Source organism: Xenopus laevis, chromosome 9_10S, assembly GCF_017654675.1.
Source record: "Xenopus laevis strain J_2021 chromosome 9_10S, Xenopus_laevis_v10.1, whole genome shotgun sequence".
NCBI lineage: Eukaryota > Metazoa > Chordata > Amphibia > Anura > Pipidae > Xenopus > Xenopus laevis.
This window is the reverse complement of record NC_054388.1, coordinates 96325154-96351451: the sequence shown is the minus strand read 5'-3', so window position 1 is coordinate 96351451 and position 26298 is coordinate 96325154. Positions and strand designations below refer to the sequence as shown.

General features: G+C 40.6%; 1 protein-coding gene across 1 annotated transcript; it reads left to right on the top strand.

The window, feature by feature from the left end:
- Positions 1-1989: 1989 nt before the first annotated feature.
- bhlha15.S (basic helix-loop-helix family member a15 S homeolog) lies at positions 1990-23735 on the top strand. The gene is made up of 2 exons (XM_018237879.2): positions 1990-2910; positions 22635-23735. The coding sequence occupies exon 2, from the start codon at positions 22712-22714 to the stop codon at positions 23237-23239; it is 528 nt and encodes a 175-aa protein (XP_018093368.1). The 5' UTR covers positions 1990-2910; positions 22635-22711; the 3' UTR covers positions 23240-23735.
- The last annotated feature ends 2563 nt before the right edge of the window (positions 23736-26298 follow it).

Sequence of the window (26298 nt, the reverse complement as noted above, 5' to 3'; positions counted from 1 at the left end):
TGGATCAACTGCCAGTTAGGCAGGTTATATACAGACTTAAGTTTGAACTTGTTGGATGTGTCTTATTTTTTTCAACCTAACCATGTTACAATATTCAGAATGCATTGCTCTAAGCTGTTGTTGAATTGTAACTTCTTCAGATATCCTGTTTTGGATTTCCTTTTGCTTGCATTGGTATAAATCCTGTCTGACAGCTGAGCGGAATGGTACAAGACAATGGCCTTTTACTTACGCTGTCATTTGTTTAAGCAGTTTATTAGCACTTTGGTTTTGTGCAAGATAATGTCATCACAACAGATATGTGGGATTAAATTTCATGCTCAAATCGCAAGGCATAATGCTGGTTTTTATTCTGGTGTACTGGGTTATCAACACCAATTGCACAAGACACTGCTAAAACTGGCAAGGCAATAAAAGAATGAGTGTTCTTCTCACAACCCCCCCCCCCCACACACACACAATTACAAAGACATATGTGTCCACAGGCTTATATACAGAGAACTGAGAAAATGACATAAACCCCTGGCTTCTAGAAAGCTCCAATCTATCTGCAGTACAGGTACAGCACCCGTTATCCAGAAAGCTCTGAATAACAGGAAGGTCATCTCCCATTTTACATTAGATCATTCAAAATTTGAAACCGTTTCTCTGTAATATTAAAACAGAATCGTGTACTTAATGGTGACTAAGATGCATGAATCCACATTGGAGGCAAAACAATCCTACTGGGTTGAATGCTTAAAAGACTTTAGTAATGGAGATCCAAATTACCGAAGGACCCCTTATTTCATAAACCCCAGCTGCCAAGAATTCTGGATAACAGGTCCTATACTGAGCCCACATGCTGCAATAGTTCTGAAAGCTCCTCTGCATTTTAATAGACACAAACAGATATACACTAAGGTTTCAGGTCCGTACTAGAGATATAAATATTTTTCTGTGTTTTACTCCCATAAACTCTACTAATGTATGTTAAAAAAAAAAAAAAAAAGTCTCGGTTTGAAATAATATAAGTCTCCTAACAAACGCCCCATTGATTTCAATGCATTCGGTGAATTTTCCGTGAAATGGGTCCGATTTGCCCATCCCTGGTTCCTACACCTTTACCATGGATTATATCATTGAAAAGATCAGAATCAAATTTCATCATCTAAAGGAGAGCTAAATTCTTAAAGGCTAGAAGTACTGTATTTTATATACTTACTGTACGAGCCTGAAGGTTTCAGCAGCCTTATAACAGGCCTTCAAGGTTGTCTACAGCAGCTCTCCATCTTGGATCTAGTTAGGCCATATTTTGTCATTGACTCTGCACATGCTCAGTGCGTTCTGGGCTGCTGTTGGAAATCATGTTCGCCGAAAAGGAGTTCCTACTGGGAGAATTTTCAGAGGTGCTGATCTTCTCTGCAAAAGCGTTGTGGTGGCCTTGGGCTCCTACAGAACCCCAAACAAAAGCGACCCAGTGACAAGTGCGTAGCATTGCCCTTTTTCACCAAATGCCAGCCAGGAATGTCCTAATATTCCCTCCTAAATCACACTTGGCTAGCTTGCTTTGAAGTTGTCGTTGGTAGTAGTTGTAGTTTCTTGCGCTGGTGGGTACAAATGGTTTCTAGGGGAGCAGTAATATTCTTCCTTCCCCTGCCATCCCGCCGGTGATTTTCATTCTAGCTGGCGGGAAGGCAGTTTGGGGAGATTAGTGGCCCAGAAGAAGAGGAGGTTTCTCACCTTTGCCCTAAGACCCCACAAAGGTTATAAGGGATTTCAGATGTTAAGGGGTGGGGGAGACTTTGTAAGTAAATTGTCCTTGCAATTATCATAATGGACATTTCAGCTTTCCGATCACTTCTGGCTAAATTCTCCTAGCTGCCCATATCAACCCTGCACCCCCACAACTAACTGAAAATGTCCAATGAAAGTGTGAAGTTGAATTTCTAATTCAGCTAACACCCCTACTTGAATAAACTCTGCTTTTCATTTCAGGTTTAAGCAGCCTGGGGTGGTGGGGGAAGGAGCCTCATGTTCCCTCCGACTGCAACTCCGCTTAGATCTCTAGGGCACTGTACAGTGTCAGACCAGTGCATCCTGTATTTTATTTGTCTTTTATTGTATTTGGTTGGCTTTTAGCAAGCCAGTATTGCCTGGTTGTGAGTAAGAAACTGTTCAGCTGGAGGGCAGACGTAATGTTCTATTGAGTGGTCATGCCTCACTTGGTTGTTCGGAGCAGGGAAGAGCGCAAACCTGTTGCTTCTACCAGTGCAATGAAAGGAACTAGCAGCTACTTTTTTCTGTGCTGAGAGTTCTAGGTGCTTGTTTGATTTTTGCATGTGGGATGCTGCCAGACCCCTCCTCCTTCTGAACTATGCAGTTAAGCTACGTGTACTATCAAAAGGCTCTCAGCAGCAGCCTGCAGTCTCCCTGCACCTGTAGCATTCTCTCCAACCAACCCAGGCAAGATCCTTCACCTTTAGTATTCCATCGACTGGACTCAAGGAAGATTTTGTGCCTGAAGCATTCCATCCAGTGGACCCAGATAAGAGCCTTCTTCTGTAGCTTTCCATCCAGTGGACCCAAGCAATATCCTTCATCTGTAGCGTTCCATCCAGTGGACCCAAGCAAGATAAATTATCTGTAGCGTTCCATCCAGTGGGCCCAAGCAATATCCTTCATCTGTAGCGTTCCATCCAGTGAACCCAAGCAATATCCTTCATCTGTAGCGTTCCATCCAGTGGACCCAAGCAAGATCCTTCATCTCTAGCGTTCCATCCAGTGGACCCAAGCAAGATAATTCATCTGTAGCGTTCCATCCAGTGGGCCCAAGCAATATCCTTCATCTGTAGCGTTCCATCCAGTGGACCCAAGCAAGATCCTTCATCTCTAGCGTTCGATCCAGTGGACCCAAGTAAGATCCTGCAGGTACAGTTCACCCAGAAATGCCCAGTTCTTGCCTTACCATCCACAACTACTACAAATCTTGCACCACTGATGCAATGTTCATGTGTGACCTCTCTAATATCCTTAAGTAAGGATTACGCTAGTGTCCTCCAAGTTATACTTGTGGATAAGCACACTTCTTGTTGTGACCCTAGAGCACCCAATTGTGGTTTCTCAGTACAAAATCATTTGTGATTGTACTAAGTGAGTGAAAATGCATAATTTAGTGCTTTTACAGAACGACCTGTCATGTTCTGCAATTTCTTCCAAGCTGTATATGTAACTCTGGTGGCATCGTGGGAGCATTACTGGCTAAACAGGGGTGGGGCGCATAAGGGAACCAGTGATTAGCCAACTTTGTAATTGGTGGTGCTGTGCAACATGACCTATTATTCTGTTGCCAGTTTGGGGAGTACTAGCAATAGCCCACTTTATATATTTTAGGTAAAGGGGAACTCCGGCTTCCAAACCAAAATTAGATAAAGAGGCCAATATAACATAGAAACCCCTAATATAGCCATCACAGTTACCTGTTTCTTCAAAAAGTATGAATAAATGCCATTTTCTGTGCTGAAATCCAGCTGTATAACAGTTGAGGGACTAAACACTGATGTTACAAATTGTAACAACTTCTCCACAGCTTACAGACAGCATGCAGGAACTACATAACCCACAATGCATTGCACTGTGATGTTCTGTTCCTTATTGAAATCATGTGTGCAGGGAATTGTGGGGTTTGGAGATGCAGGCTGAGGACAGTTGGCTGTTGATACAAAGTAACAATAGTCAGACTGATCAGCAAAGTAGTCAGACAGATCAGTAGAAGAGCGGTGGGCTAGGCTTAAGGAACTGTTCCAAACCATTGAAAATCATGAAAAGTCTACATAGTAGACAAAGTTGCTTGAAATTATGTTTACTTTTCAAAAAGCTTCAGTTATGTTTTTGTAGAGTTCCCCTTTAATTTTAAAAAATCCATTTGGATTGTGTCATACAAGGACTGGAAACCGTCAAAATGGTTTCCTTTATCACTCTTCCTGCACTTTAATAATCAGATGTGATCTGTTCATTTTCAGTATACTTTGTGAATCCCTAACCTGCACCCCGTTACTTTGGGTAACGGACATTAACCTAGTTAGAAATTTTTCTTCGTCGTGAGATATTGATCCAGTCCAGGTGTCGTACACATCAGTCTGGCATGGTTTTGGTAGAACAAGTTGGAATGAGATTCTCAATATACTGTACCTTGAATATAATTAGGCTTTGTTCTGATTTCTAACTATATTGCCATGGGTATACTCTATCCATGGATATACTCTGCCCAGGGGATCCTTAGCTCTCTTTTTTATATATACAACTAGGAGCAACACATAACATGCCATATTTTCGGGGCAGCTGCAGAACTAGAGGAAAGCAGCATGAAAAGGGTAATTGTGACCTTTTTTTCCACCTTTCACACTGCCTTCCAACAAAAAAATAAGCCCTATCGTGTTCTTGTAATGCATCATAATTGAAGGGTATAATGTCACGTTAAAGCAATGCTTTATAACCGAGGAATAAACTTGTAAGAGACCATTGCACAGAGCTTCATTCTACTGTATGTGACTTTATCAAGGGAAAAGGTGCTCCTTCTTAATTGACAAAGTTCATATCATTGGGCTGATACCTGGGATGGTTGGAGACACCTAAAAGAGTAGGGCAATTGCAAACTGTGGGCGAGGACATGTATTCCAGCCTGTAGATACTTCTGTTGTTTTTAAATTCTCCCATTAATCATTCTTTGTCACTCTCACCTGTGCAGTGTTACCAGGACTGGAGCATAAAAAGCTGCTCATAGTTAGGGTCTCCTTACAATATTATCATATATATCTATATTTCTGTCCATGAACATACAGGATCTCAAGACTTGCGTTGTGGTCCCCTAACTTTGCAAGTGTTCTAGATAAGCACCCAGCAGCACAACTGACAGTTCTGACAGAGCCACCTGGATGTGTTGCTGGAAAACATGGTCAGTTCCATACAATACATTATAAACATTCTGTTAAGAAGGGTATAGTAGAGAACATCTCACCCACTGGCTGTTAGACATTTGCTTAGGGCTTTCCCCATTCTGAGCTTGAAGACTTTAGTCTCTTATATCCCACTCTGGAGCTAGGACGAATGTGTAGGCCCAAAACCACGGAAGGAAGGCACCTGCAGTCCCATGTCTAATCTGTTAAGGAACACCAGATATGATCGGGTGCCTGAGTGGCAGTTCAGTTTTTCACACATGAAGGCAGTCCAAATTAAGCCTCAGGCCTTTGTCTACTGATCCATTTTTACCACTGAGGTGATTTAGGGGAAAGTTGTTGTTAATAGATTTCTTTCCCTATCTTTACTTTGATTCAAATGAATTGGAAAGACTCTGCCTGTGGTGGGCAATGAAGACGCTAGACGAGGAGTGAATGCCAAAGCAAGTGTTCTTTATATGCAGAGGCTCTAACAATTTACTTACTTTCTTCCAGTGATAAAATTACATGGGTTAAGTAAATGATATAATATTCTCTCAAACGCACCCCAAACGTATTTTAGTTTTGAATTCTGTTTTTTTGCATAAAAGATCAGCACAGTTATATACAATAGTATATATATATATATATTCCATCAAGTTTGACACTTTGATGTAAAAAGACCTATTTAACTTCTTATTGAACCAAAGCATCTCCTTCCTGATGTCAACATGGCTTTTAAACTAGTTCCAGAATTAATACTGAGCTCAGAGTATTTATTTACGCTGCCACTTGCATCAACCTCTTCTTCAACTTCTTGAAACTATCTCATATTTCCACTAGTACAACCACTTCCAATTCACTTTTCTAATCTTAACATTACTTTCATGTACACTGGAAAAATCTACTGGTGAATAAGGAATTTTGATCCCCTTTATATTTGTATATAGTGATCATAAAGTCGACCTTGAGTGCCTTGAATACCTAGAAGTTCTTTCACAACCAGTAACCCTTCTCTGAGCACCCTCAGTTCTAATAATGTCTTTTCTGAGATCTGGAGACCAACAATGAATGCCATATCCTACAAGGAGACATACCAGTGCTTAGTAATAGCAATCTGTGGTTCAGAAAAAAAACCTGGAAACCTTAACCCCCAGATGAGCTTAACCTGCAACATGTTGCAATTGTAGGACATGCACCCAACTTATATCCACATGCCTTTGGTTCCAAGACAGGGAATCTTTGAGAGTGGAGGAGGATTGTACTTCTGAGCTGCACCAAACGTGAACCCGTAATGGACACCCAAATTTTAATCTGCTGAACCCTCGAGTTTCGGATCAATCCGCACATCACGCTTCCTTTTAACTGTAAGTACTAGTGATGGGAGAATCTGTCCCGTTTTGCTGCGCCAAATAATTTGAAAAACTGTGGAAAAATTGAAAAAGTCAAACCATTGGGTGTCAAAATAATTGACACGCAACAATTTTTGACGCAAGCCACAATATTTATATGTGCAAATATTTTGTCCAAATGCATTAAATTAAATGGGCATCCAATAGTGATGTGCGGGTCGGATCCCGCATCTGCAGGAAGCCCGCCTTTCCTCCACCCACGCCCACATCCGCCTGCCAGCTTCATTTTGTAGACCTGTGCAGCCCCATCAATGATGTCACAAAAGGGGTGGGACGAGCAGGTGCAGCGTTTATAAAAGAAGAAGCCGGAAGTCTGAAGCTGGCAGTGCAAGGTGGTGAAGAGGAGTGCGAGGTTGGCCCAAACCCACCCGACCCGTAGCGGATTTTCTGCTGGTGAATTTTCGATGCAGTTTCTCGAAAATATTTAAACTAATAAGAAGCTTGTTACCCCTATGCTAAATTGACTGGTTGTTATGCAAGTTTATAAAAAAAAACTTTATGCATTTGTATGTATAAGCACACAACTGGCTTATGCCCAATCTCACCAACCCACTGAAAACAGCTTCCAGACCCGAAAATATCTGGTTACTTATTTTATATTTCTTGTGAAAAAAGATTAAAATAGGCAGTTTAGCTTGGACACTATGCAAATCTGCACTGAACTCTTGTTACACCTTTCACCTAGGAAATGTATTACACTAAACTTCGAAATGACCCTAGACAAATGCACCAGTGGTCAAAAAGTGAGCCTTATGTCTGTGCTCCCTGGGATTGTTTCTTAACCATGAGTTATCTGAATGTTACATGGATTACAACAACCCGCATTCTCCAACATGTTATCAGGACCCTCAAAATTACCAACAGATTACAAAAGCAACTGCCCACTTATGACCTTCCAGTTAGAATCCTGCTTGCTCTCTAGTCATTGCCCATACACTCCAGGCTGTAGACGCAAATTCGATTAAATATGTATTACTTGCATCTGCAGTTGCTATTAGTAATTTTCACGGTTTGCCGCCTGCAAATAAATTGGCAAAATTGGCACAAAAAAATTTTTGCCGTCAGAAAAATTTGGACACGCGTCGGAAAAGTTGCTCGCCTCAAAACTGTTGCATGTCAACATTATTCGGACGCCCATTGACTTTAGCGCCAGTGTCAAAATTGACGTGAGCATCAGAATTGACACAGGCATCAAAATTCGAGTTTGGCAAATTCTTCCCAGTATCACAAATTTTGCAGCGAAACGGGACCAATTCGCCCATCACTAGTTGCTATTCTGAGATGATTTACCAATATATGGACAGCAAATATACATGTTGGGGGCAGTAGGAAGATCATTGCTGCTGCACCCAGTCATGGCAGAACTCAAGGGATTCCAGGGAAAGAAACATCAGGGTTATATGTAATTCTTCTGTAAAAAGTATGACGTTTATAATTTTTAGACCTTTCTCCCTCTCCTGTGGAGCAGCACAGAGCTCTTAGGCATGATGGCTCTTCTTGAAAGATAATGGGAGAAAAATATATCTGTTCCCCCACCACCAGGGATGTAGTGAACTGCCGATTTGATGTTCGCGAACGCCGTTCGCGAACACCGGCAAAAAATGCGAACGTTCGCGGACAGTTCGCAAACTTCGAATACCCGCTAAAATCGTTCGAATCGAACGATCGAAGGATTTTAATCATTCGATCGAAGGATTTTCATTCGAATCGAACGATCGAAGCCATTCGATCGAATGCTTACAATCGTTCGAACGAATGGAAATCGTTCGATTTTTAGCGGTCGAAGGAATTCGAATGGTCGAATGGTCGAACGATCGAACGCGAACTCAAAATGCGAACGTTCCCAAACGTTCGCGAACATTCAGCGGACGCGAACGGTCGAAGTTCGCGCGAACTAGTTCGCAGCAGAACAGTTCGCTACATCCCTACCCACCACACTCAGCTGTTCGCTCCATTGTTTACACTATTATTATTTTTGATTTTTTTCTATAATAAACCAGAGGTGTGTTCAGCAAATCTATATTCACAGTTGACTACAGGCTGTTTCAGCAGATCTTTTAGTATGGGAAGGCTGTTTCCCAGCTGTGCCAAGAAGGTAGGTGGAGAATAGGATTCGATTTACCGCAGACATCCCTTGGCTCCGTTACAGAGTTACTGGAGGGCTGTCGCTTGCACTTTGCAACAAACAAAGCAAACACATTGTTAACTGCTGAAGAGCCGGTTCTTTTTAGATAAGGCTGAACGCTCTCAGACGCATGTAAATGAAACTGGAAGCAAAACCTAAATATGTTTTAGGGGTTTGACCTTCCCATAACTGCACATTGCAGCTGTTGCTTGAACACTCACACTGGGAACTGGTTTGCACAAAAATAGAGACCATGACAAGCTGCTGCCTTTGGGGTTGCAGCAGGTGATCTGAAAATGTCTTTATTGGTACCATAGAGTAAGTAACTAGTCCTATAAATAATCTGTTTTTGCCAAAATATACTTTCTGTTGCCCTAATTGTTATTGGTTTGGTGGACAAGACTAACCACACAATAAAAGAGGTGCTATTTGTTTATATCCAACTCTTCCCCCAGCCAGCTGGGCTCTTCAGGAGGCTTGCTTCACCCTCTTTATACGGGGGCATCACATTCTTTTCTACAACCCCAGATCCTATGCCTGTGTGGCAAAAAGAAGAGCTGGATCTTCAGTTGTAGATCTTTGTTTTAAGCAATTCTATCAGGACCTTGAAGGAGCTAGAACAGTGGTCCCCAACCAATAGCTCAAGAGCAACATGTTGCTCACCAAGCCCTTGGATGTTACTCCCAGTGGCCTCATAGCATGAGCTTATTTTTTTAATTCCAGGCTTAGAGGCAGGTTTTAATTGCATAAAGTAATGTCAAGTAGAGCCTCCTGTAAGATGACAGTCCACGTAGGGTCTACCAAATAGCCAATCACAGCCCTTGTTTGGCATCCCTCTGGACTTTCTTCATGCTTGTGTTACTCCCCAACTTTTTTCTACATTTGAATGTGGCTCATGGGTAAAAAAAAGTTTGGGGACCCCTGAGCTAGAAAGTCAAGAGACTGCTCATCACAACACATTCTAGAACAGCTGATGGCTCACAAGCCCAAATGCTGCCAAAAATCATGATGGAAATTATATAAAAAAATACTTGATATTGAAAGTGAATTGTACTAGATACAGGAATAAAAAAGGAATTGTATCTATGTACAGAACTAGTGATGGGCGAATCTGTGGCGTTTTGCTTTGCTGAATAATTCACAAATTTCCTGCGAAATTCACAAAACGGCGAAAAATTTGTGAAAAGGCCCCGTTTTTGACGCCAGCATTCGTTTTTTTTTATGCTGGTGCACATTCACATTTTTGCTGGCGAATTTTGGAGCCGGTTTCGCGAATTTATTCGCTGGTGGTGAACCACAGGAATTTGCTGCCAATTCGCACCTGGTGAATAAATTCGCCCATCACTATACAGAACATATAATAATGCTAGAGATCTGATTCAGAGCCAGTGCAAGGCCATAAGAACTTGGAAATGCAGCTAAGGCAAGTTCTGTTCAGCACCCAGCTACAAGTCAGTTTAATTTACCTTACAAGGTTTTCATGAAAACATAAAATGGTGAAGCAAACTGTGACATTTCGCCCAGGCCCATGGTTTGCATATATAAATATCGATGAGCTTTGGACAATTTTATCGTTTCCTTTAAATGTTTTGTGTAAGAACGAGGCGGTTGCCTCCTAGTTTGCTTAATTTAAAGATTGAACCATACTAGTGAGCTTCAAGAAAATCCTGTTGTGTGATTTAAATGGGATGTAAACCTCGAGTGGCCCCTAGCTCTCTGGAATAGGCCAAATATAACTGGGTAAATATAATTTGTTTGCCAGGTAGACTTTCCTTTAGGTCTAAGGCGCCCTACAGTATTGAAGAATAATCTCCTATATTTATAGTCAACTGTAATAATCAACAATGACACAAAAGGAGAATGTAAACCAATGAAGCAGTGTCGCAGGTAAGAATATCTATATATATATATATATATATATATCTATATCTATCTATCTATCTATCTATCTATCTATCTCTATATATATATATATATATAATCTCATCCCACAGTATTATCCTTTAAGGACATGCATCTGTCCATGGCTGGAATCTGTACCTTATTGCACTGTATTATTATTGCAGGATTACATTTAATTTTGTGTTTGCACTTACTTTCACTCAGTCCTGCAAAACCTGTTCCATTACCTGAGTAGATGTTCTGCCAAAAAAATGTTGAGGGTTACCTTGTAGCTTACATATGCTTTCTACAATGGTAAGCAATGTTTCCTATAAAGCCTTACTGTTTCTGCGCACGGGGGGGGGGTCTTCTATGGATTTATGCTTCCGTGGAAACATTAGCTTAACCCTTTAAGTGCCAGCAGAATTTCAAATTTTGGTTACGCGAAATGCCAGCCGTTTTTGAAACATTTTGTGCTCTCTCACTTTAGGGGCATTTTCTGAGGGGAAACCTATAGTTTACCTAAGAAAACTATACATTGTTTTTTTCGGTAGAAACTGAGCTTTCTAAATCTGCCTGAGTTTTCATGTATTTCCACCTGTGCAAAAAAATTTATAGTGCTAAATACCAAAAAAAAATGAAAAATTACCATTTTTCATCGTATATCAATTTATACCAGAAAAATATTTCATTTTACGGATGAAAATCCAACTGATTTGGAAAGCCTTATGTCTCTCAAACTTGCCAATACCAGATATGTATAGTTTTAGGGAGATTTAGGACTTCTGTACCTCAAAAACTCCCGGCAGTATATTGCCAAATTTTGAAAGCACTAAGGCAGAAAACGGCATGCTTTAGATTCCAAGGCAAAAACTCCTGAAACCGTAGGTTTACCCCAGAAAACCATACATTTTTGAAAAGTACACATTCTGCCGATTACAAAATGGGTAACTATGTCTCTCTACTCCCAACTACCAAACATAAAAGCTTGTCTGAACATAGCGGTTTTTAAAAAAAAAATTCAAAATTCTGAAAAATCATTTCAAAGGTTTTATTTTGCTGCTCCGCATATCCCAAACTATATTAGGTACCAAGAAAAAGCACCTGAAATATGATTGCCAGGGGTCCACTGAACAGTTTGATACCCATTATGCATAGGTTTACCAAAGTATCTGGCATTTAGAGACACCAATATGAAGTTAGCACATCCAAATTGATCAGGACTTTACTTCAGCTACTGAGAAATCAACACATTGACTGCATTTTTTGTGGGGTAAAAACACAGAAATATATGTTTACCCCCCAAACCCATATATTTTTGGAAAATACACATTCTACCGAATCTAAAATGGGTACCCATGCCTTTCTGCTCCAAACTACTGAGTCGCAAGGCTTTCCCAAAATTGTCAGTTTTGGTGAAATATGTGAAAATTGCCTCAAACCTTCAACTTCCCAGCACCATATCACCCATGTATCATTATGCACTAAGAAAAAGCACCCTAAATATGATTGCCATGGTTCCTCTGAACATTTTGGTGGCCATTGTTCATAGGTTTACCAAAGTATCTGGCATTAAGAGGCCCCAAAATGAAGTTAGCGCATACAAACAGTCCCGTGGGTAACTTCAGCTAATGAAAAATCAACACATTGACTGCATTTTTGTGGGGTAAAAACACAGAAATATATGTTTACCCCCAAAACCCATATATTTTTGGAAAGTACACATTCTACCGAATCTAAAATGGGTACCCATGCCTTTCTGCTCCAAACTACTGAGTCGCAAAGCTTTCCCACAATTGTCGATTTTGGTGAAATATGTGAAAATTGCCTCAAACCTTCAACTTCTCAGCACCATATCACCCATGTATCGTTATGCACCAAGAAAAAGCACCCTAAATATGATTGCCAGGGTTCCTCCAAACAGTTTGGTGGCCATTGTTCATAGGTTTACCAAAGTATCTGGCATTTAGAGGCCCCAAAATGAAGTTAGCGCATACAAACAGTCCCGTGGGTAACTTCAGCTAATGAAAAATCAACACATTGACTGCATTTTTGTGGGGTAAAAACACAGAAATATATGTTTACCCCCAAAACCCATATATTTTTGGAAAGTACACATTCTACCGAATCTAAAATGGGTACCCATGCCTTTCTGCTCCAAACTACTGAGTCGCAAGGCTTTCCCACAATTGTCGGTTTTGGTGAAATATCTGAAAATTGCCTCAAAGCTTCAACTTCTCAGCACCATATCGCCCATGTATCGTTACGCACCAAGATAAAGCACCCTAAATATGATTGCCAGGGTTCCTCCAAACAGTTTGGTGGCCATTGTTCCTAGGTTTACCAAAGTATCTGGCATTTAGAGGCCCCAAAATGAAGTTAGCGCATACAAACAGTCCCGTGGGTAACTTCAGCTAATGAAAAATCAACACATTGACTGCATTTTTGTGGGGTAAAAACACAGAAATATATGTTTACCCCCAAAACCCATATATTTTTGGAAAGTACACATTCTACCGAATCTAAAATGGGTACCCATGCCTTTCTGCTCCAAACTACTGAGTCGCAAGGCTTTCCCACAATTGTCGGTTTTGGTGAAATATCTGAAAATTGCCTCAAAGCTTCAACTTCTCAGCACCATATCGCCCATGTATCGTTATGCACCAAGATAAAGCACCCTAAATATGATTGCCAGGGTTCCTCCAAACAGTTTGGTGGCCATTGTTCCTAGGTTTACCAAAGTATCTGGCATTTAGAGGCCCCAAAATGAAGTTAGCGCATACAAACAGTCCCGTGGGTAACTTCAGCTAATGAAAAATCAACACATTGACTGCATTTTTGTGGGGTAAAAACACAGAAATATATGTTTACCCCCAAAACCCATATATTTTTGGAAAGTACACATTCTACCGAATCTAAAATGGGTACCCATGCCTTTCTGCTCCAAACTACTGAGTCGCAAGGCTTTCCCACAATTGTCGGTTTTGGTGAAATATCTGAAAATTGCCTCAAAGCTTCAACTTCTCAGTACCATATCACCCATGTATCGTTACGCACCAAGAAAAAGCACCCTAAATATGATTGCCAGGGTTCCTCCAAACAGTTTGGTGGCCATTGTTCATAGGTTTACCAAAGTATCTGGCATTTAGAGGCCCCAAAATGAAGTTAGCGCATACAAACAGTCCCGTGGGTAACTTCAGCTAATGAAAAATCAACACATTGACTGCATTTTTGTGGGGTAAAAACACAGAAATATATGTTTACCCCCAAAACCCATATATTTTTGGAAAGTACACATTCTACCGAATCTAAAATGGGTACCCATGCCTTTCTGCTCCAAACTACTGAGTCGCAAGGCTTTCCCACAATTGTCGGTTTTGGTGAAATATCTGAAAATTACCTCAAAGCTTCAACTTCTCAGCACCATATCACCCATGTATCGTTACGCACCAAGAAAAAGCACCCTAAATATGATTGCCAGGGTTCCTCCAAACAGTTTGGTGGCCATTGTTCATAGGTTTACCAAAGTATCTGGCATTTAGAGGCCTCAAAATGAAGTTAGCGCAGACAAATAGTCCTGTAGGTAACTTCATCTAATGAGAAATCAACACATTGACTGCATTTTTGTGGGGTAAAAACACAGAAATATATGTTTACCCCCCCAAACCCATATATTTTTGGAAAGTACACATTCTACTGAATCTAAAATGGGTACCCATGCCTTTCTGCTCCAAACTACTGAGTCGCAAGGCTTTCCCAAAGTTGTCGGTTTTGGTGAAATATCTGAAAATTGCCTCAAAGCTTCAACTTCCCAGCACTATATCACCCATGTATCATTACGTACTAAGAAAAAGCACCCTAAATATGATTGCCAGGGTTCCTCTGAACATTTTGGTGGCCATTGTTCATAAGTTTACCAAAGTATCTGGCATTTAGAGGCCCCAAAATGAAGTTAGCGCATACAAACAGTTCCGTGGGTAACTTCAGCTAATGAAAAATCAACACATTGACTGCATTTTTGTGGGGTAAAAACACAGAAATATATGTTTGCCCCCCAAAACCCATATAGTTTTGGAAAGTACACATTCTACCGAATCTAAAATGGGTACCCATGCCTTTCTGCTCCAAACTACTGAGTCGCAAGGCTTTGCCAAATTTGGCGGTTTTGGTGAAATATCTGAAAATTGCCTCAAAGCTTCAACTTTCCAGCATCGTATTGTCCATGTATCATTACCAGCATAAAGCATCCTAAATATAAACATACGGGTCTACTAAATAGTTTGATGCCCAATGTGCATAGATATACCAAACTATGTGGCGCACAGAGACCCCCAAATGACAATATGTATAGACATTTTCACGGCTGACGCGCTGGCTGCTGCAACATAACCACCCGGTGTGTGTATTATGCGACATTAGACCACCTAACAGTACAGAGACCCCAGAAAACCATATATTTTCAGAAAGTACACATTCTGACGAATCCAATATGGGTAAATAAGTGTTTCTACTACAAACTGCCAAACTGCAAAGCAATGCTGAACATAACGGTTTTTATCAAATTTCTGAAAATCGTCACAAAGCTTGAATTTTACCCCATTATATGCCCCACATTTCGTAACTTATCAGCATAAAACATCCTAAATATGAACGCCAGGGGTCTACTGAACACTTTGATGCCCAATATGCATAGATATACCAAACTATGTGGCACACAGAGACCCCCAAATGACAATAGTGTATATACATTTTCACGGCTGACGCGCTGGCTGCTGCAATATAAGCACCTGGTGTGTGTATTATGCGACATTAGACCCCCCTAACAGTACAGAGACCCCAGAAAACCAGATATTTTCAGAAAGTACACATTCTGACGAATCCAATATGGGTAAATAAGTGTTTCTACTACAAACTGCCAAACTGCAAAGCAATGCTGAACATAACGGTTTTTATCAAATTTCTGAAAATCGTCACAAAGCTTGAATTTTACCCCATTATATGCGCCACGTTTCGTAACGTATCAGCATAAAACATCCTAAATATGAACGCCAGGGGTCTACTGAACACTTTGATGCCCAATATGCATAGATATACCAAACTATGTGGCGCACAGAGACCCCCAAATGACAATAGTGTATATACATTTTCACGGCTGACGCGCTGGCTGCTGCAATATAAGCACCTGGTGTGTGTATTATGCGACAGTAGACCCCCCTAACAGTACAGAGACCCCAGAAAACCAGATATTTTCAGAAAGTACACATTCTGACGAATCCAATATGGGTAAATAAGTGTTTCTACTACAAACTGCCAAACTGCAAAGCAATGCTGAACATAACGGTTTTTATCAAATTTCTGAAAATCGTCACAAAGCTTGAATTTTACCCCATTATATGCTCCACGTTTCGTAACGTATCAGCATAAAACATCCTAAATATGAACGCCAGGGGTCTACTAAATAGTTTGATGCCCAATGTGCATAGATATACCAAACTATGTGGCGCACAGAGACCCCCAAATGACAATAGTGTATATACATTTTCACGGCTGACGCGCTGGCTGCTGCAATATAAGCACCTGGTGTGTGTATTATGCGATATTAGACCCCCCTTACAGTACAGAGACCCCAGAAAACCATATATTTTCAGAAAGTACACATTCTGACGAATCCAATATGGATAAATAAGTGTTTCTACTACAAACTGCCAAACTGCAAAGCAATGCTGAACATAACGGTTTTTATCAAATTTCTGAAAATCGTCACAAAGCTTGAATTTTACCCCATTATATGCCCCACATTTCGTAACGTATCAGCATAAAACATCCTAAATATGAACGCCAGGGGTCTACTGAACACTTTGATGCTCAATATGCATAGATATACCAAACTATGTGGCGCACAGAGACCACCAAATGACAATAGTGTATATACATTTTCACAGCTGACGCGCTGGCTGCTGCAATATGAGCACCTGGTGTGTGTATTATGCGACATTAGACCCCCCTAACAGTACAGAGACCCCAGAAAACCATATATTTTCAGAAAGTACACATTCTGACAAATCCAATATGGGTAAATAAGTGTTTCTACTACAAACTGCCAAACTGCAAAGCAATGCTGAACATAACGGTTTTTATCAAATTTCTGAAAATCGTCACAAAGCTTGAATTTTACCCCATTATATGCCCCACATTTCGTAACGTATCAGCATAAAACATCCTAAATATGAACGCCAGGGGTCTACTGAACACTTTGATGCCCAATATGCATAGATACACCAAACTATGTGGCGCACAGAGACCCCCAAATGGATATATAGTAGATAAAATTTACAAGGCAAAACAAAATAAGGCAGTAAAGAGTGAAATGAAAAAAAATCCAATAAAACCACAAAAATCAATGTTTTTTTTCCAGAATAGTGTTATCGGCCATCAGAATCACAGTTTGAATATTTTAGCTGGGCCAAACAGGTTATACGGCTAGAAACAAGTGAACACAACATATGCAGAGCTGAAAATGCAATAAAATGGCTAAAAATTCAATAAAATGGCTAAAAATGCACCAAAATACCCAAAATTGCAATATAATCACCGAAATAACATACAAAAGATATTGCACAGTACGGTTAGCGAATACGCTATTCGTAATGGCAATAAAACATTTTTTTCAGCAAAAAAAAGAGACAATGCGATAAGAAAAAAAAAAAAAAAGCCACAATGCCATGTATGTGCGTGTGCGTGTGTACAAATGGTAAATTACATGTTATGTGCGCGTGTGTGCGTGTGCACGTGTGTGTAAGTGCAGTGAGTGTAAGTGACCCCCCCAATCCCCAAAAATGTATGTGTAAGTGTGTGTAAGTGTGAATCTAAGTGTGTATTACTGTAATAAGTGTGTGTTGGTGTGTTTGTGTGTGTAATTGTTGCACTAACCTGAAAAAGTCGCTGAAGACTGTTGCACACGATGTGGAGGGGTCCCAGGAAGACATCTGCGACGATCTGCGTGTCTCTGTGCTGTGGGGGCGGAGCTGGATGGCGCAGTGCAGGCTGCAGCAGCAGGACACGTAAGGAACACGTGCCTGCTGCTGTTTTTGGGCCCCTGGGCGATCGCGCCCCAGGGGCCACTCGATCCCCTGCTCTGCTCGTTGCCTAGGGGCAGGGGATCGAAGCGGAACGGAGCGAGCGGCTCTAACAGCCGCTCCTCCGCTCCAGAACCCGGAAGTGCTGCAGAACGTAGAATCTACGTTCTGTGGCATTTCAAGTTACTTTTCCACAGAACGTAGATTCTACGTTCTGTGGCACTTAAAGGGTTAAAATCCAGTGTGAAACAGGTAAATACCACAGACAACACATTGGGGCACATTTATAAACTTTGCGCAGGGCAGATTCGTTCGGACAGTGAATATATTTGCCCTGCGCATGGTTATATTTATTAAACTGAATAAGCGTGTGCAAACAGAATTGCAGATTGTTTTTCGCAATGCGAATGTCTATAAGAGCTTTTTACATATGTAAAAAATAGCAAATTGTGAATATTTATATGCAGGCTCTGCGTTTGAATTACGTCACAACTTCGGTGGCGGAGAAAATATTCACAAAACAGTTTTGCAGATTGCCAATTTAAGTTACTGGGGTTCATTTATAAAGTTCTCGTAGCGTATATGTATTCGCAAATGGATGTATTGCCCATGCTTTTTCCTGAATGCTAAAATATTGCACTGCTGTGCCCGTCTTTCCGCATTGTGAATACATTTTCGCAAATGGCTCGCAAATGAGACAAGTGTTTGCGTGAGTGCGCCCAGTGTGCGTGGTTGTTGTGCATCAAAATATTGTTGACAGCGAATATTTTCTCCGCCACCAAAGTTGTGGCATAACTCAGAGGCACAGTATTCGCAATTTGCATTTTTCACCATATTTAAAAAGCTCTTATGGACATTCGCAGTGTGAAAAAAAATTCGCAAAAAATTAAGCACACCACTCTCCAAATATAACCATGGGCAGGGCAAATATTTTCACTGTGCGAATCATTCTGCCCTGCGCAAACTTTATAAATGAGCCCCACTGGCAACATTATTGGGTACACTCAAGCAAACACCCTGCTCATTTGCGAGCCATTTTAAAAAATGTATTCACAATGCGAATTCGCAAAAAATGGAAAGATCGGCACAGCTGTGCAATATTTAAGCATTCAGGAAAAAGCGTGGACAATACAACCATTTGCGAATCAGTATGCGGTGCGCAAACTTTATAAATGACCCCCATTATCCCGTAACGGGTCAAGCTGCATCAGACAAAGCTCAGATGCATAGCAGCAAATTTACTAAAGGGCATAGTGGCCGTCGCTAGGGAAAACTCGCCAAAAAAAAAACATCCGCAGAGACCGCAAATTTACTAACAGGCGTAGAGGTCAATTTGCTAGCGAAAGAGCTCAGCGCTAATGAAGTTTCGCACCCATTTGCCAGGTGAATATTCGCTCAGGCGAATGATTGTTGCTCCGCAAATTCATTAAAGTGCGAATTTTCCAATCCGTTACCCCTTTCGGCAGAGTCTGCTTCACCAGGTTATACCTGGCGAACTGATAAGATAAAGCTACATCCTCCTCAATCTCATGTCAGTGACATAACGTGGGGGAGGAAAGGAGGCTCGCAGAGCAACCACTGACAGGGGCTAGCAGAGAGGGGGGGAGAAGGGGCAGTGGAGGCTAATGAGGGAGAAAGGTTTGTGACAGTCAGGAGGGGAAGTATAGGACAGAAGGGCAGGGGGGCTGCTCCACAGCTTGTCCAAAACAGCAAATTCGCTGTTTTGGCTGAAGATGCTGGGGAGGAAAACTCTGAACTGGCGTGTATGGAGCAGACTGACTCTCAAAGCACCCTGGGAGGCAGTGTTTCTAATACGGCTGGTGGGGGGAGTGCAAGGAAGGAAAGGCAGGTTATAGTTATAGGGGATTCAATTATTAGAAAGGTGGATAGGGTAATCTGTCGTAAGGCCCCTACATGCCGAACAGTCTGCTGCTTGCCTGGTGCTAGGGTTCGGCATGTGGTGGAACGAGTGGACAGATTATTGGGAGGGGCTGAGGAAGACCCAGCGGTTTTGGTACACATAGGTGAGATATTACCTGAGCCATGAGCAACGCTAAGGAGACAGTGGGAGCATAGGGAGATTAATGCGTGGCTGAGGGATTGGTGTAGGGAGGAGGGTTTTGGGTTTTTGGAGAACTGGGCTGATTTCTCAGTCGGCTACAGGCTCTTTGCTAGGGATGGGCTGCACCTCAATGATGATGATGGGGCAGCTGTTTTGGGAGAGAAGATGGCTAGAGGGTTGGAGGAGATTTTAAACTAGGCGTGGGTGGGGGGAGGACCTATATGTACCTGCCCTATTCAAATTGACCTAAGCGTAAGTGTGTTAACAAAGTTTCGCTAGGCAGAAAGTAACAATAGCGAAAGTTCGCTATGAAATGTTCGCTCTGACAAATTATCGCTGGCAACACTTCATTTTGATGAATAAGCTTATGTGCTGAGAATTAAGGTCTGACGAAGTTGTGCGAAGTGTGGCAGAGATTTCCGAGGCAAAAATTTGCCCTTTAGTAAATTTTCCCCATAGTTGGAAACTGTTTCTAATGTGACCTACATTGTAGGATTTTGAAAAACTTGTATGTCTCCGGACACTTGCCTGTCTCACTCGTCACTCAGGGGTAATAATACGAAGTGGGCTCTAGCTTTGCTGCAGTAACAGTCTCTACTCTTCTGGGAAGGCTTTCCATGAGATGTTGGAACATTGGAATTTGCTTCTATTCAGCCACAAAAGCTTTAGAGGTTGGACACTGATGTTGAGACCTAGCTTGCACTTTGTTCTAAACCTTACAGTAACCACACAATTATATCTTTCTGGGGAAGTGATATAAATTAAAATGTTCTTGGTTCTCTTTCCTGTTTCATACTTGGCTGGGTTTCTCCAGTATAATGGGAACACTAAGGACTTTCTGCAAAACAATGATCTCTTCTTGGCACTACTACAACAGGATAATTATGAGCCACATATTCTTTCTACTACTTGCTACATACATTTATTCATCCGACATGGGAAACTTCATTATCTATACTGTACTCTCTTTCTCCTTTCCTACAACAATTATATACATATATTTAGCCACACTCCAGGCTAGAAAAATAAAATTTACCTGGGGTAGAGAATATGTTAAACACTTTACCATGTTGATGCAACAAATACAATTACTAATAATAGTGAAAAAAAAAACAACTTCTTCATTTCCATTAGTGCTCCCTAAACTAAGGCCCCAGCCTGATAACCAATAGGAATGAGCTTTGAAAAAAAAATGTTTTCCTATATACTCTTGGAATCCCAGCTTGAAGGTCAGTTTTGATGACCAAATATTTGCGGCCCGAGATATTCTTGGATATCTTTTTGCATGGCTGATACACAAATGTTTTTTTGTATATTTGTAACTTTGTTTTGAGCAAAGGATTACCCTGACCCTCCAAGGCCTTGAAAACCAGAGAGAGTCTGAAAACCACATAAAATGAAGGCCAGTTTAAGATCTATTAAGGGACACTCCAGGGCCTAGATAGGACTCCTGATGGTTGCCACAAGGCTGAGTTACAAGCCTTTTTCTCCTGGCTCCAGTATACACAAACTGACCATAAAATTGACTGATAGACCTTCAAGGTGTTTTTCTTGGCCCAATAATATAAAGCCTTGCTCGCATCTGAGAAACCATAAGGTCTAGGTCAGTTGGAAGAACCTGGGTCTTTCCTAACAGAGCAACCATAGACTGAAACATCAGGTCTGTGAAGATTCATGAAGATGTGGTCTCTTAGTAAATAAAAATGCAATTTAATAAGAATTTAGAAAGTGCATAATACTATAGTTCATTACCCAATCACGTCTGTAGCTATTAAATTCTATGTAAACACTGTGTGGCGACATTTTTGCATTTTTGTACAATGCCCAGGCATTGCTGATGTGCCCTGAGGATTATTATTTATACATATGGCATTAGGGGCCCTATTCTTCCTCTGCACACTTTCCTTTTTAGCAAATGTATTACATTAAAGTTAAAATTATGAGGAACCTCTAGTCAATCACTGGTGGAGTTTCCCTGTATACTGCCTAGTCTAGCACAAAGTACAAAAGGAATGCGAAGGAAAACTAAAGTCCTGTATATAATGTTTCCAGTTATCCATCTACTAAATTTGCAATGTTTGCTCAATTCCACTTGATTTGGTCCTACCATCTAACCTTAGTCGGTGATAAAGAGCATGCTCCATTTAGCTGCCTGTGTTCCTCTTTTAGATAAAAATCATATAGGCATATCAATTGTGGAAAAGTTAAACAGCCTACACTTGCCACACTTGTATGATTAAACATGAATGCTTTCTTCGCCATTTTCCAATGGATTAAACTGGCGGCACAGGCAGGCATTTAGTCAATGTCCTACTACATGTCAACGCCTCTAGTATCTCCATATAAATGAACTTTACATGAATTCCCACTCATTTGGGTACCTGCAAATCTGAAGAAAACGTAATCCTTTCATGATGTACATTTGTTAGAAAACATTGGAAAATGCAATGTAATATTAAGGAATGCGAATGTGATGACATACGGTATCATTTCTGAATGCTGCGGAATATGTCTCAGCTATATATGGTATAATAATAATAATAATAATATACTTGCAAGTAATACAAATGTTGTCTTCAAATAACCAAGGCCAAGATCTCATTATTTGAATATATTCAAATATTTGAATTGAATAACACTTGAGCAGGTGAATTCCAATATAATAAGACAGACAATTGAGAAATTGTTTGTCGTGACAATAAAAAAAACAAAATATACCAGTCTGTTATTGATAAATTCCCATAGAAACTTGTTGCACTTGAAGATTATAATATTCCTCTTTATTACTTGGGTCGTTGAATGTCAGGAGCTAGAGCCCACTTGAGCTCCATGGATTCTGAACTCACAAAGAGTCAGAACCTGAACAAAGGAATCACAGAGTTTTTATAGACGTATAAAATGCAGTTATAGGTGGGAGAGCATACACAGAATTTTTTTCTGTCTCACTTGTTATCCCCTTGAATATAGTCTGCTGTTATATTCCATCTAGCCATTATATTGCAGTATAAAACATTGACAGGGTAGTTTATGTAGCATTAACTTCATAGCCTGATGCCTTGTAGCTGATGATACTTTGTGGTCGGCTTTGAAACTGATATTAATGCAACAAGCAGGTGCGCCAGTTTCATTCGCTCGTTTCTAATACATTGCTTTTTGTTTCCACAGAATTTTCATGCATAAAACCAGAATAAAAAGATCTTGGTAAGCAAACTAGTTGGGTTCCTCCAGTTTTTAGAAGAAATATGAAGGCAAAGGCCAAAGCAGCAAGAAGGAGGAGGCCGGTCAACAATGAAGACATTCGTGAGCAGAGAGCCTCAAGTGAGGAGCATCTAGTCAAGTGTCCGAGTTACAAGGACAAGAGGAAAGGAGAGGATGAAGAGCTGGTCAAAATCTCAAGCAAAAAGAAAAGAGAGTTGGCAAATGGGAAAGCACATAGCACCCGGAGACAGGAGAGCAACGATCGGGAGCGGCAGAGGATGCACAAACTAAATAACGCATTCCAGGCTCTCAGAGAAGTCATCCCTCATGTCCGAGCTGAGAAGAAACTGTCCAAAATCGAAACACTCACACTGGCCAAAAATTATATAAATACCTTAACTGCCACTATTCTAAACATGTCTAGCGGTTGTGTTTCTCCGGATCAGGAGGACAGCCCTGCCAATGGCGGAAAGCTTTTTCAGCACTATCAGCAACAACATAGCGACGAGGACAATGACGGACATCTAAAGCAGTACTCAACACAAATTTACAGCTTCCGACAAGGCAGCTGATATAACTCAAAGCAAGGAACTATTGTTATATCCGGGTTCATGCTAAATGTTAATATACACATTTTAATGCTCTGAATAGAAACTGTTAGGGAACCACAACAGCTGCACTGGTGAAAGGACTGCTGGGAATTGTAGCCTTAAACAGCTGCGGTGCCAGAGGTTGTCATTCATGCACTCACACAGGGAACACATAGGTTAGCCAACTGAATTGGATGTATGATGATTGGTTGGATATTAGCACAGATGAATGACCAAACTGCAGTGATCCAACAGGGCATGGTCAGATTATAAACCATAAAGAGCAGGTAGTGTTGCTCTCAACCAACCCCAATCAGTTTGATTGGAAATTGACCAATTTATATGTGACATATGTGGCCAAATTAAGAGTCCATGAATACACTGCTAAGCAGAAGGACCAGTTGGTTCATCTAGTTTCCCACTGTGTCAGTGCTCTTTAAGCAAATGTAAATATATATATATATATATATATATATATATATATATATATATATATATATATATATATATATATATATATATATATATATATATATATGCCAAAGGACATCAGGGCAGATACCCCTAGCAACGATAAGATCTTTTTATTTTAATTCTGACTGAATTTTGGATTGGTTGCTTGTAGTTACTGCAGCAGTGCAGCTTTCTTAGGAATTAAGCCAAGTGTAACTTTTGTGTTATTAGGCAGGATAAGTACATGGGTGATCTGGACTGTTAAGGAGTAAACAGAAAATTGTGGGCTATTGAGATTGAATGATCACATTCAGGGTTTTCAATAGGTCTGCAACTGGTTAATATCAGGGGCTGAGTTCTTATTAATTAAAAGAGAAGGATACCAGCAATTCAGGAAAGCTGGGGCCCCATGCTCAGGGCTATATCTATCTATCTATATATATATGTATGCAGAAAGGCGGCACTCACAGGGTTTTCAGTCAAAAATAAAAAGTTCTTTATTAATCTCAACGTTTCGATCCCCCACAGGGATCTTCGTCAGGAGTATACAAAGTATATATACTCCTGACGAAGATCCCTGTGGGGGATCGAAACGTTGAGATTAATAAAGAACTTTTTATTTTTGACTGAAAACCCTGTGAGTGCCGCCTTTCTGCATACATATACATACCTAAACTCGGCAGGCACCCAGGTATGTACCGAAGTAAACGGTGTGCACCTTTTGGTCTGTGTATCTATATATATATATATATATATATATATATATATATATATATATATATATATATATAATATTAGCCCGGTGCATAAATTTGGGCACCCCAACAGAGATTTAACATCAATACTTAGTTGAGCCTCCTTTTGCAAATGTAATAACCTCTAGACGCCTCCTACAGCCTTTGATGAGTGTCTGGATTCTGGTTGTGGTATTTTTGACTATTTGTCCATACAAAATCTCTCCAGTTCAGTTCAATTTGATGGCTGCCGAGCATGGACAGCCTGCTTCAAATCATCATTTTCCATGATATTCAAGACGGCCATTCCAGAATATTGTACTTCTCCCTCTGCATAAATGTCTTTGTAGATTTCCAAGTGTGTTTAGGGTCATTGTCTTGTTGTAATATCCAACCCCTGAGTAATTTCAACTTTGTGACTGATGCTTGAACATTATCCTGAAGAATTTGTTGATATTGAGTTGAATTCATCCGACCCTCGACTTTAACAAGGGCCCCAGTCCCTGAACTAGTCACACAGCCCCACAGCATGATGGAACCTCCACCAAATTTGACAGTAGAGAGCAGGTGTTTTTCTTGGAATGCGATGTTCTTCTTCCGCCATGCAAATCGCTTTTTGTTATGACCAAATAACTCAATTTTTGTCTCATCAGTCCATCAGTCTTTGTTCCAAAATGACTGTGGCTTGTCTAAATGAGCTTTTGCATACAACAAGTGACTCTGTTTGTGACATGAGTGCAGAAAGGGCTTCTTTCTCATCACCCTGCCGTACAGATGTTCTTTGTGCAAATTTCGCTGAATTGTAGAATGATGTACAGATACACCATCTGCAGCAAGATGTTCTTGCAGGTCTTTGGAGGTGATCTTTGGGTTGTCTGTAACATTCTCACAATCCTCCGCATATGTCACTCCTGTATTTTTCTTGGCCTGCCAGACCTTGGTTTTACAGCAACTGTGCCTGTGGCCTTCCATTTCCTGATTCCATTCGTTACAGTTGAAACTGACAGTTTAAACCTCTGAGATAGCTTCTTGTAGACTTCCCCTAAACCATGATACTGAGAAATCTTTGTTTTCAGATCTGAGAGTTGCTTTGAGGATCCCATGCTGTCACTCTTCAGAGGAGAGTCAAATAGAAGCACAACTTGCAATTGGCCACCTTAAATACCTTTTCTCATGATTGGAAACACCTGCCTATGAAGTTCGAGGCTTAACAAGCGAATCCAATCAATTTGGTGTTGCCAGTAATCAGTATTGAGCAGTTACATGCATTCAAAATTACAAATTTTTGCACAGACAATTTTTCACATTTGATTTAATCTCATACAACTGAATACTGCTTCACTAAAAATCTTTATTCAGAAAACACCCCAGTACTCAGATGTTCCTGGGAAATGAAAGACATACCACTGTTATCTTTTTGTTGACAGTGGAGTAAATTAGTAAATCAGGCTGAGAGGGGTTCCCAAACGTTCTCATATGACTGTATATAATTAAGTCACCCCGAAGAGGAAATTGGTCACCGGCCGACTACTCTCCCTGAATCTGCCTGTGTGCCCTGACCCTACAAAAGACGTCTATGTAACAAATTACTGTTTTTAAAATGAGAATAAAAAATCTAGCCGCCGCTGGAGACATGCTCGTAGGTGGAAGTGACATCATATGTTGTGAGCATGACATCACGTGCATAACGTCACTTCCACAATAGAGGGCATGCTGAGGTCCCGTGCCGCTCTAAATACAGCACTGCTATGCAATGCAATCTTAGCTGCATAAATCTATATTGGTGCCAAAGCTATTGGGTTTATTTAACATTTAGGGGAATATTTATCAAAAGGTCAAATTTTGAAGTTATGT